At 37.5% G+C, this 12,234-nt stretch overlaps 3 protein-coding genes across 5 annotated transcripts in view; 1 reads left to right on the top strand and 2 right to left on the bottom strand.

The window, feature by feature from the left end:
* Positions 1–2,349, bottom strand: part of nsun4 (NOP2/Sun RNA methyltransferase 4) — a 5,915-nt gene extending 3,566 nt beyond the window's left edge. Inside the window, exons 1-7 of one of the 3 annotated variants that reach the window (XM_024274418.2) lie at positions 2,194–2,349; positions 1,517–1,736; positions 1,303–1,444; positions 1,074–1,228; positions 819–979; positions 613–737; positions 239–320 (exon numbers count right to left, since the gene is read on the bottom strand). In XM_024274418.2, the coding sequence (XP_024130186.1) occupies positions 239–320; positions 613–737; positions 819–979; positions 1,074–1,228; positions 1,303–1,444; positions 1,517–1,736; positions 2,194–2,289 (981 nt within the window). In that variant the 5' untranslated portion in view covers positions 2,290–2,349. Of the gene's footprint in view, positions 1–187; positions 321–612; positions 738–818; positions 980–1,073; positions 1,229–1,302; positions 1,737–2,193 lie in introns of all 3 variants that reach the window. The other 2 variants (XM_024274417.2, XM_024274416.2) reach the window with 2 other exon arrangements.
* Positions 2,350–2,458: 109 nt separating this feature from the next.
* LOC112147123 (cytochrome b-c1 complex subunit 6, mitochondrial) lies at positions 2,459–4,988 on the top strand. Its single transcript, XM_024273265.2, has 4 exons — positions 2,459–2,619; positions 2,932–2,994; positions 4,404–4,565; positions 4,676–4,988. The coding sequence occupies exons 1-4, from the start codon at positions 2,572–2,574 to the stop codon at positions 4,706–4,708; spliced, it is 306 nt and encodes a 101-aa protein (XP_024129033.1). The 5' UTR covers positions 2,459–2,571; the 3' UTR covers positions 4,709–4,988.
* A 1,371-nt stretch (positions 4,989–6,359) lies between these two features.
* Positions 6,360–12,234, bottom strand: part of pif1 (PIF1 5'-to-3' DNA helicase homolog (S. cerevisiae)) — an 11,903-nt gene continuing 6,028 nt past the window's right edge. The window contains exons 9-12 of the mRNA XM_024274454.2: positions 11,157–11,244; positions 8,894–9,039; positions 6,746–6,937; positions 6,360–6,607 (exon numbers count right to left, since the gene is read on the bottom strand). Coding sequence (XP_024130222.1) covers positions 6,560–6,607; positions 6,746–6,937; positions 8,894–9,039; positions 11,157–11,244 — 474 coding nt within the window. The 3' untranslated portion in view covers positions 6,360–6,559. The remainder of the gene's footprint in view (positions 6,608–6,745; positions 6,938–8,893; positions 9,040–11,156; positions 11,245–12,234) is intronic.

Genomic DNA, 12,234 nt, shown 5'->3' with positions numbered 1-12,234 from the left:
TTTGAGCTTAAGGGACAAAAGCTTCAGATGTCTCTGATCTCCGAACAATAAGAATGAATGTGGATCATGGTAAACAAATCAAATCAATTAGTTTCAAAAACATTGCTTTTTGCTTATTTTTTTTTTAATTATTGTCCCACAACTGCTTTAATTCCTAACATTTTTTACATCAGTTTAGTTCAAATACCTGAAGCTGAATGCCAAAGTTCTCCTGAGCCAGGTATACAGCTTGTTCAACCACACTCAGGTTCTGGTTTAAAGACAGTGAGCAGGTGGAGTAGACGATTTCTCCTCCAGGACAAGCTGCTTGGATTCCCGCTCTGTGTGGGACACAGAGTTTTATTACGTTTACATCACATTCACACAAGAGAATGTTTGGGAGCTGGGAGAAAAACATTAAAAGGAACAAAAAAAGAACCACGTGTAGAGCACTGCAAACACTAAAGTACAGTTTTGTTACATCACTGCTTTAAAAAGCTACTTCAAAAAGCACTTATCTCAGCTGTGATTTCTTCAAATCAGACAACAACTTTAATTACAAATATTCCTCTAACTTTGTGGGGAAAAAAAAAAAAAAATTGCACAAATCTATGACGTCGGGGTCAAACTTACAGCAGCAGCTCCACCTGTAGCTGTGGCAGCCTTCGCCTCTCTCCCATCCTGCTTCGACTGAATATGTTGTTGTCATCCTCCAGAAGTGAATGTCTGTCTGTGGTGCACGGAACATCAACAAGGACCTGGATTCACAAACAAAAAGTACTCAATCAGGTCATGAATATATATTTTTCAGAATAAATCTTTTGGGGGCGGGGCTTTACTCTGTCAAACGTGTTTCTCTCAATCTCCCCCCATTTGGTGCCATCAAACGAGGTGACGCGGAGTTGCTCATCTGTCAGAAACTGCTTAGGAACGTAGCTGTGGAGGACTTTTTTCAGCCGGGAAGTTCTGGAAACGGAGGCGTCGTTTACACACAAAAACCCTACCGCATCAACAGAACACGGTGAGAAATGATTAGAACTGGGAGTCAGATGAAGACCAACAAAGATGTTTTAGAGAAATGAGTGGTCACTCACTGATGAGCTGAGTCTGAAGTAACGCCAAGGTCTTTCCGCCTGGAGCAGCGCAGAGATCAAGCACTGTGTGACCTTGCTGAACGTTAAGCGCCAAACAAGGCAACACAGACGCCGCGTCCATCAGGTAGTAGCCCAGCAGGCCGTGCTTATCTGGTCTTAGGATGACAAAAGACACCTGAAGGTCAAACTGAAGCGACCTTGATAAATATTTTTTTAGACATTTGCTCACCTTGCAGGCTTAAACCGAGTGACATCACCTCTTGGAAACACAAAGCACTTGATATTTGGGCTGAGTGGTGGAGGAGACATTTGTTGATCATCAGCATCAGCTTCTCTGGTTTGCTTCTCAGCTCCAACCTCTGATGGTTCAGCTACAGAGACAAATGATGGGTAAACTGACCTCAAATAATCAGCAACATCACATAGAGTAAACAAAAACATACCCCCTCCATATCTGTTGCTGATGAAGTCTCTACATCTCTGGGCTTGGAGATCTGCAATACTAGACTCAATGGAGAAATTATTGAGCAAGGCACCATACTTCTTCTCTGTCAACAGGGCGACTCGCACTGAAGGCCACAGCTCCCCAAGCTGGGCACCATAGGTGGCGTCGAAATGCTGCAGGGCCAGCCTGGTGGGCGGGTGCTTGACACGTGTCGCAGCCTAAAAGAAAGAAGTTGTGTTCTGTTCTTTTGTCTTTGTTGTATTTTTGTGATGGTAGTTTAAATCTAAAGGTAAGAAAAACATAGTTTCTACTGTCTCATTTTAAATTATCTAATTTAAACTTAAGAGTTAATTAGGAGAGAGGCACTACAGTATACTTTTTTCATTTCATTGGGTCAAAAAAAAGTTGGGTTGTTTCCCACAAATATTTTTTATAAGTAGAATGGGGGGGGGGGATCCCTTAAACCTAAAATTAATTAAACATAAAAACGTTTTTTTAAGCAAGCATGCAGTAAACAATAATAATCACTATCTTAAATCTATTTTTGTGATGGGTAAAAGCTTGTTGGTGTCTTAAAAACATCAAATTATTTTTGATTTTGTACTTATATTATATTTAAATAGCATTAAACACACATCACAAGCAGATTTTTGCATCAAAGTATTTTAAATGTACCCATTTCTCTTTGACCCGGTTCCTCCGAGGCGTATAAACCCTTAAATCTGTCGTTTTTCTGAGCAGAAGCCTGCTGCTCTTCAGAAACCCGGCCATGCTGCGGTACAACCCGGTTTACGTTCCGTCATTCCTGTTCTTTCCATAATGTAGTTCCGCACTCACAAAAAAATTCTGATTGGCCAGGGAAAATCTCAGCTCAAATGTGATTGGACAATGAGGACGTCTGTCAAATTTAAGCCAATAGAACGTGAGATTGAGTGAGAATTTTTATTCATAGCAGTTTCCGGCGTGTGACCGACCTTGCTTTCTCCAGTAGGGACATTGACAAGTCGTGAGTTTGATTCGCCGACTTTTCGAGAAGCTTCACCGGTGAAAAAAATGGGATTTGAGAGAAAGATGCTGACATACGGAGAGCCGGACGACGAGGTATGAAAAGTGTTACCAACCGCCATTATGTGCTACTGTATTTGCTAAGGTTTGAGCTTGTCAGCTAACTCTGCTTCTCGGTTTAGCTGAGTAACGCTGTCAAAGACAGTCACGTACGTCCACTGTACTTATACCTGTTTCCACAAGTGTTTGATTGTTAAAGAACAGCCAGTTTGACCCAATTATTGTCACATAGACTGAACTAATAAGCTGGAAGTACTTTTTTCTTGAAGTTTATTTAATGAGATTAGTATCCTATTTATCACACTGTCAAGACACGATTTAAACGTATATTTATATGTTTATAACTAGGAAGAAGATGCACCTGCAGAGGAAGAAGAGGAGGAGGAGGAGGAAGAGGAGGAAGAAATGGTGGTAAGTGGGAAAAAGTGGATACATTGAATAAACTTGGTTTTATACACACACATTCTTATTTATTTTATTTATTTAGTTTCTTTAGATGCTAACAAATCAGATACACAAATGAACAACATCATAACGGGGAAAAATGAATGGGCTCAAAAAATAATTCCAAATCCACCAACAAAACCAAAACACACACTGTAACATCCAAAGAAAGTTTTAAAATTATTATGGGATGGGCACAGGACCTACAGCTTGGCAGGCATTTTGTAGCAAAGCGTGAAATTTGGCGGTTTTTAACAGTTTTGCACAAAACGGGGAAAATAACTTAACTTTTTTGTTCGAGCAATCTTTGCAAAATTTCACAAACATTCCACCTGCTTAAGTCCACATCCACAATTGAAGTTTTGTTGACGTTTGACCTAGGGAGGAGGCCGCCATCTTGAATAATAAATAAATAAATACCTTTAGTAGCAGCTACAAATGTAAACTCCTCATTTGGATTTCGATTTATCACCTCTTAACTCCTTAAGAATAACTCGGAAGCTATTTGAGGAAAAATATTGATACTAGAAGTTGTAGATTTTGAATAGTGTTAGCGTGGCGAGCTCGCAAAAGTAGTGTTCCCTCCTTCGATCGCACATTTCTTACCAAAATATTGCGAAAATATCATGCATGCATCATTGGCTCAGGCTGAACAAAAATATCGAACATATGATGTGACTATATTAGAAATGTAGGCGTGGTTAACAAAAAACATTGGTTGCTAAGGAAATTCAAAATTGTACTTTTGCTGATGCTTTTAAATATGATACAGAACTGTTCGTCACGCCCAGGCGACCAAAACATAAAATGGTTGCTATGGAGATGAAACCAACAGAAAAGCTGCAATTTTGAAAATTGATTGTTTTTGTAAACACCGCTCAGTCAGTGGAGGCGGGTAAAAAGGGCTAATGCTGAAGTCGAGAACGGGGCTAGCTGCATTGTAGTTTTTTAAATTTATTTTTTCAATTTAAATTTATTAAAATCAAATTGCTCCACATGTTTAATAAAAATGTTATAATGCTTCTGATGAGTTCTGCATAGAAAGCAAATATAGAGCAATTTTTATTTTCACTTTTAAGTCCCAACTTTCAACAGAAGGTTTTTTTATTGTCCAGTTTATTTTTTGTACAGAAAAGCAAAAGACTTTTGGGTCAGGAAATAATAGTGGATGAACCCTATTAGACTGATTTGAAGCCACAAAAATGACCATTTTGCCTGATTTTACCAGTGCAGTAACATGTTTAAATCTGTGTTGCCTCTTGGTTATACATGAAGGTAAAAATATTGTCCTGCTCGATGTCGAAGAACATTTTTTTTAGGTCTTCTGTGTGTCTTATTTTAACAAATTTGAAAAATGTTTGAAAAATGTCTTCCAGGATCCCTTAGAAGTGATACGGGCAAAATGTGAGCAGACCGAACACTGTGTGCATGCCAAGGAGCGTCTGGAAATCTGTGAAACCAGAGTGGGCTCCAGGTCCAACACCGAGGAAGACTGCACAGAGGAGCTCTTTGACTTCTTGCATGCCCGGGACCATTGTGTAAGTGTTACGCATCTAAAACTAGCAGGCTGACGAGATGCTCGTCATCCGATCCTTCTTTTACCCAAAAAGATCCCCGCTAAAACATCATTCCCTTTCTTGTTTTGCAGGTTGCACACAAGCTGTTCCACAACGTGAAATGACCTTCCTCCTCCGTTCATACGCAGTGCAGCTTTACGAACTGTTGAACTTCAAACACTGAAGCAATCAGCTGTCTGTCCATAATCACTTTGAAAGTGTGTGACGCCCTTTTGTACCCAATGAGAGAATACCCACATATTGCAGTCAGTGCTACTTTGATTTCAATGTGTCTGCAAAGACATGCCTGAACTGTCAAACCATGTTAACTCCCCTCACTCATGAAGAGTTCACCTCAGGATTATGTATGGACTGACTCTGGAAATAAAGATTATCTTTGGTTTACCTGCTTCTTCCTTTCAATTTACTAGAACTTGGCTTGTATGTGAAATGTGTTGTGAGAAAGATCTAGAAAACGGAGAAGTACCTTTGTTTACTTACCTGTAAATACTCATGTTTGAGGCCAAATGTACTGAAAGAAACATTTTGAGATCACAAAGCTGAAAAAGATGTACATAAGTTTGGATAAAAAAGAAAATAGGACCGGAAAGATGAAATTATTTAATAGAGGAGCCAAAGAGTTGGTAAACACAAGAGATTTACCTTCAAGAACTTGTTTAATACTTAATATTTATAACATTAATCCAATTAGCCCAAAAATACAAATTAATCTACAGGTACTAATGTGTTGTTAAAGCACCAACAAATCACAACAAAAAAATAAAATTGTATTCATTTAATTTGATTCTTAAATCTCTAACTTAAAAGTCTGACCAGAACTACATCTGGGACTGAACTGTATCTATAAAAATATTTTCCTGTCATTCAGCCCGCCTCCTCGTTTTTAGCTGTGATTTCCCGTCTTGCTCATAGTATCATCAGCTCATCTCCTGCTCGGTTCCCACTCATTTTTGATAAAGCACTGTGCTGAAAATTGCCACAATTGTCAGAAAATTTTCATTGGAGTGTGTCTTTAAACCCTGGATAAAGTTCAGGGTAAAATGTTTAAAAGGCTGAAGCTTTTTATACAGTTCATACTTTACTGCCCTTTCTCGCTAACACAATAAAATGTCCTTTTTATTTAATACGGAGGGCACAAACCCTGTGATTTTAAATTAGGACATTTTGTCCCACAATAAACCACTCATTAATTAGACCATGTTAAAATATGACTTTCCTATACCATGATACAGAATTAGTTTGCATCTGCAGATACTAATGCAGCTGATGTGAGTCATTCCATAAAAGCTCTGCGGCGTGATCTCATCTGTACTGAAATGTCTCCAGTTTTTCAAAGGTTTTTGATCATATGTGTTAATTTTATCTGGATAATCACTGCTCTCAAATAGTGTTTCTGCAACTTTTTCATTTCCCCACTATCTTCAACAGACTGCAGACCTTCTGTTCTTATGTACTTTTTTAATGTTTTACACATTTGCAACCATTTCTATTAACCATTTTCACACCTGTTTCAGGCCTCAAATTAGAAATAAGCTCATTTAGAAGATTATTTAAATTTATTTTTTAGCCATATGCAGCAGTGAATAAATACCAACTTTTGGCTTTCATTAAATGCATGTTGGCCTTCATTAGCAATCTGGTGTTTACCAGGTCTGAGGAGGTTTGCTGAGTAAACACAGGTCACATCTGATCACTGAAGACAAATACGCCGACATCTATGATACATTTCTAAAAACATAAAACACGGAAACAATACTGTAATAAAACTAAAATTTTATTGGAAAAAAATATTTTAAAAGTTTTTTTTAAACTAACACATGGTGGCAGTATGACTCCATTGTTCTTACAGTGTCCCACTGCAATATTAAAGACACAATGGTAATTTAAAAAATACAAAAAAAAAAATGTCTCTTGCACACAGTGCATACCATAAAAAAGATGCAAAAATATCTTCTTTAGAAGTTTTCTTTGTTGTTATTGGCAACAAATTCATCCATGGAGGCCTGCAGAGAAAGAGAAGGTGTGAACACGACTCTACTACTGATTTCCTCCAGCATCACAACAAGAGAACCAGAGCAGAGTCCAAACTGATGAAGCAAACGAGGGGCGAGTTCTGCTTCTGCAGCTCACTCAGACTTCACCTGCATGAGCAGCCTCTCCTTCCTCAGCTTCTTATAGAAGAGCAGGACGTCCGGATCGGCCCGCACCACGTGGGCATTGAAGTCCATGACCCTGAGCCCCTCCAGGCTCCGAGCCCGGGACAAGGCCACGTAAGCCTGGCCGCTCTCGAACACGCGCGCCAAAGAAATCTCAACGCAGTCCAAAGTCATGCCCTTGAAAGGGAAGGAGGGAAGGGGGAAAAAAAAAAAAAGCAATTTTAGTTTTTCTCTCTAACACTGATATCACATAATTTTTGTTCCTGTTAGATGAAAAACTGAGATGGAAATAGTGTTTTTGTGGCATTTTCTCACAATGTAGGACATAAAATTAGGATTTAACTTGCACTTTTGATCATTTCTTTACCTAAATCATTGTGAATCAAAAGCAAATGAAAAAAAAAAATCAGTTTGAAAATATTCTATGCGGGCCACAAGCTCCGCCCCATTCTGTTGCGTCCATGTTTGGTCGACTACATCCATGCATGTCTTTGTTTTCCTTGTCTGAACTCAGAGGCAAAATTCTAATAAATTACAGTCGTGATACAGGTTTTTTTTTTTTTTTGGCTAAAAATGCGATAGTAAAAATTATAAGACCACTGGGAACGCTTTTGAAATAATAATCAAGAAATGATCAGAGTGGGACTTTAAAATAATTTAAAATCAAGTCAAATTCAGTCCAGAAGATTTCAGTAAAACCAAGAAGTCTTACCTGCATTTTCATAATGTTTTGTACAAGTGTATGAATTTGTACATTCATTATGACCCACAATGAATTCTAAATGAGTGATCCTTTAAGAATAAAAATAATTAAATCCCCAGTATATTTGTTTTGTTTTAGATGTTTTTGCAGGGAACACCTGAGGGGAGTTTATTTGTCTCTTTCCAGAATTTTCAGATGAAAATAATTGGATGGATTGTAGGATATTAACAATAGAACTGGCAGTACCTTCCATCCCATCATGCCTCTGAACAACAAAGAAACAGAAAGTTGATGGAAATGCGTAGAATCTGGGATCATGCCTTGAATCCTCAGGATCAGTGTGATGACCAGCTAACTGCAACCAAACTTCCCTCAATCCAATTACTGAGTCTGTGGTGAGATGTGGAGGCTGTGGAGAGTGTTGTTGTGGGTGTTGGGAGCACTGGTGCAGGACCGGGTCACCATTTCAATTTCCTTTCTAAAGGAAAAGTGCCTCCTGGAGTTAAATCAGCACTGGTTTCACCTGCCTTCAATACTAAATGGAACCTTGTCGCTGAGCAGCAACAAAAAAACGTAATAATGATTGTGTTTCCTCCCTGTAGAGGGCAGAACAGCCCACACAAAGAGGCTCTGCTCCACATGAATAAAGCCTGTGCAGCATCAACAGTTACAACATGAACTCCTGAACGCCTTAAAGGTATAAAAACAACTAAAAAAGTAAACTAATCTCCATTTTGGTTGCACCGCAGCAACAAAAATGGAGAGCAATATTGGAGCTATCCAGCCGTACAGTTCTGATCCAGATTCCAGCTCAGACGAGGAAAACAAAGACGTTCATGGATCATGAAAATAATTAATTGAAAAAAGGAAAAAATAATCAATTTGATCAAAATAACTAAATAGGAAAATTAAATAATTTGATCAAAAATATATTTGAAAAAAAGGAAACCATGAATTTGATCAAAAAACTTTGATAAAAAAATAAAATTCATCATTTTGATTTGAATAACTGTATTTTTAAAATAAGATTAATCAATTGATCAAAAATTACTATTTAAAAATGGAAAATTAATACATTATATCAAAACAATTTTATTTAAAAAAAATCCTGATAAAAATAACCACCATGGACCATAATTTTCCAGGTCTTTGTCTTTCATTCTAATCCCTCAAAACGGTTTTACTGTACTTTGCACCCAAAACGGGAAACCATTCAGCTGAATTAGCATTATTAAACACTCTTCAAAGTTCCTACAAAACCCCCCAAAAAAGCCAGAAAAGATAAATTATCGTCACTCTGTTCCCTTTCATTTCCCAGGCTCAAGATCTTCTGTAAGATCTGTTTTTTTTAATAGAAATGAAAAGAAAATGTTTAAAAAAAACAGTAAAAATCCAGATGAATCCGGTTGATGAACATGCACTGTACTGACCTGGCTCTTGTGGATGGAGATGGCCCAGGCCAGTTTAAGCGGCAGCTGCGCTCGACTTAAATGGACGCCGCCGGCAGATTTAAAGACCCAGCGCTCGGGCCTCAGCACTTCGGTGACGCCGCACAGGAATCGCACCCGCGGGAGTCCTGGGGACACGATGAGTCAGCAGGTGGGCCGGACAAGAGGCTGATATTGCTGCAATACATCTCTGCTTTTTCCATATTCTTTCAGCTCAACCTGAGATTCAATAACAGATCTGTAATTGTTAAGTTTAGAAAAATAAAATAAAGCCCTGCAGAGATTAGATGTTTACTTTTTTCCTCCACATTAGAAGGAATGAGTTGCTCCAGCAGAGTCTGGCGGCTATAAACGCCATTTCTGAGACAGAAATTCACAAAAAGACAAATGTCTTCCATCTGAAGGTGTCCAAACAGGTTATTTGTTGGGTTAATTTGACCACCACTGGCTTTCTCTTCATCTAATGGAAGGCCTAGCTGCATGCTTTGACCAGAGGGTTGCTGGTTCAATACCCTGTCATTATCAGACTCTTCATTGCAGAGTGGACGGAGTTACTGCACAATCAATGACAGCTGTGATCGATACATCAGAAGTCTCACATACATTACAGAGGCATACGTATGATCTGCTGATGTTGAAGGTGTGTGGTACAGTTACAGATGTAACCGTATGATTGATTTCCCGTCTGTGATCACGTCTGAAGCGATCCATATTAATGGATCTGAGAGCAGCTCTCAGAAACATGGATCTTTACCAACAAACAACATACAAGCACAACAACTCAAACAAGGACTAACATTAAATGTATGTTTGTCTTAAAAAACGTGGATGTGCTATAATGTAAGAGAAACTATAATAAAATATGACAAAGCTCCAATTTAACTTTTATTTATTTAATTATTTGGATTCTAAGATTGTTTATTTTCATTTTCTGCACAGTACGATTAGCAGCTGAGCTTAACCTATGTGTCTGATTGCTTTTGTCATTTAAAAAAAATAAAAATTGTGTATAAAATAACTAAAAGTGGCTGACTGGAAAGGAAAGCAGCACAATCTTCAATAATAAATGCAAATGTGAAGCCACCGTTTAAACTGTGAGAAGATGTCAGTAAAACCTGCAGAAATAGACAAGAGAACCTGGTTGCAGACAAGATGGCGGCTGAAAATCATTAGCCGGAAAAGGAAATTCCACAAGACTTTAAACGTTTTAATGTGAATAAACAGTTTAGTGTTCATGATTAACCTCAAAAGAGGTTAAATGCTTAATAAATTTCAAAAAGGATTTTAACAAAAGTGTTTAGATTTTTTAAGACTTTTTCATTGGAGTTTTAGCTCCAGACCAGAGTTTATAATTGACTGCTTCAATCTTTTACACGATCAACTTAAATGAGCTTACTCTGTCGCAGAGAGAAGTGCCAAAATATAATAAATATAACACTTATATAAAAAACGCTTTATATTAGTAATGTGTTGCATATCGCTGAAAAAGCTACTTTAAAGTGTTGCTTACCAGCATTAAACTGTTTTTCTCTGCAGATCAGTAAATTCACATTGATCATGTAAGGAGCTACAGGATGTCAAAGACGGTTGTAAGTTTTGACAGAAAAGTTCAAAGATTAAAACATAAAAAATGTAACTGTTAATGTCGTCCAAAAACAAGAGTATTTTTTGGGCTCAAATGTGTGGCACACAATGTGTGTGTGATGTTCCGGTTTTGGACTTCCTTCCGGCTACTGATTTTCAGCCACCATCTTGTCTGCAACCAGGTCCCCCTCGGAACTGATTTAAAAAAAAAAAAAACCCTGTGTGGGACTGGCAAACTGTCCCTGCCTTCACCCGACAGTTCCTGGGATAGGCTCCAGCAACCCAACAAAGGAATATGGATGGATGGATGGATGGATAATGTCAGGAATCGGTCCCCGTCTCCCCTTCTGGTCATCAACAGGAATTGTCACCCGAGTACTGACTACTTCCTGGTTCTCCTACTACATTTCCCATCTGCCCTTGCTCTCATACCAGGATGTCTCCCAGCTTCCCTCATAAGAAAACCTTCTGCACATGGATCCATCAGCCTCCGCCTGTTCATTACAGATATTCTTCTGAAACTGTTCTGCGAGAAAGTTTGTCCCCAGAAATGGAGAAATTAACATTGTGACTTTGCATACAGAATCGAACAACGGACCAGTAAACTATCGGCACAGCAGAGGTTTGAAGATGATTTAGGAGGAAAAAGTTAAAAACGTACCCTGCTTTTCAGACTCGAATGCCACCACCACGCCCCGAGCGCCGTTCACCAGACCTCGAGCAACATCCAGGTTTTTTGTTAGCATGACCTTCAAATACAAACACACAGTCCAGGTAACCTGTAAGGGTTTGCTAATGCAGAGCTCCAACTGTAACACAAGTATATGTACAGGTTGTACTTTGGTATTAATTTGAAAACAAACTTTTTTTGCACATCTAATTTTAAAAACCCAAAATAATTTAATTTGGGGAAATTATTACTAGTTTTTTTCCTTTGCATAAGTCCCAAAAGAGGTTAAAATTTACATTTTTGTGTGACACCCTAACAAAGTAATAATACGACTCAGTTATTACTTCTATAAATTGATTCAACGTCTGGGACTCTGATAACAACTTTCCTCAAAAGAAAAAAAAGAAAAAAAGAAACGGTCATAAGAATTTAATTTTTCAAATTAAAGAGACTCTCCAATATACAAATACAAAAGGGCGATCTTTGTTCTAATTTTGCTGTCTTTTGTTCTGTTTTCTGTGTTTTTTGTGCTATTTTTTTAAACTAGAAGTTCTATTTCATAATTTTCATACATGAAGAGTGACATTAACATTATATAATAGCAAACAATATCTTTTTAGACCAATCAATCAAGCTCTTCTTGACTTTAATTAATAATCACAATATTTAATGAATCAAATGTGACTTGAGTGTGTCTTTGCTTTTTTTTACATTGATGCATTTAATTATTTCTGTAATATTTAAATGACATTTAATCTTGTAAATTTAAGAGTTTTTCTCATAAATGTACAACTTTAAAACATGTAAATTTATGGGAAAAAAGTCATACAATTTAGCCTATAACTTTGCAAGTATGGTTATGTATAGTTATGTATAGGTTAGTATAACTATGTAAATATGCGATTTTATTCTCATAATGAAACAGTTGTGTTGTGTCAAATCAGGGTCAGCTCAAAGTGAACGAACAGATTGAAAACTTGAAAAATAGACATTGTAAGTGAAAAAAAATTGAAAATTTCAAAACAACACATTGTAAATTTGAAAAAAATAAATAAAAGATAAAAACTTG

This window comes from Oryzias melastigma, linkage group LG17 (genome assembly GCF_002922805.2).
Source record: "Oryzias melastigma strain HK-1 linkage group LG17, ASM292280v2, whole genome shotgun sequence".
NCBI lineage: Eukaryota > Metazoa > Chordata > Actinopteri > Beloniformes > Adrianichthyidae > Oryzias > Oryzias melastigma.
Note: the sequence above shows the minus strand (reverse complement) of the source record. Positions and strands in the feature narration are given on the sequence as shown.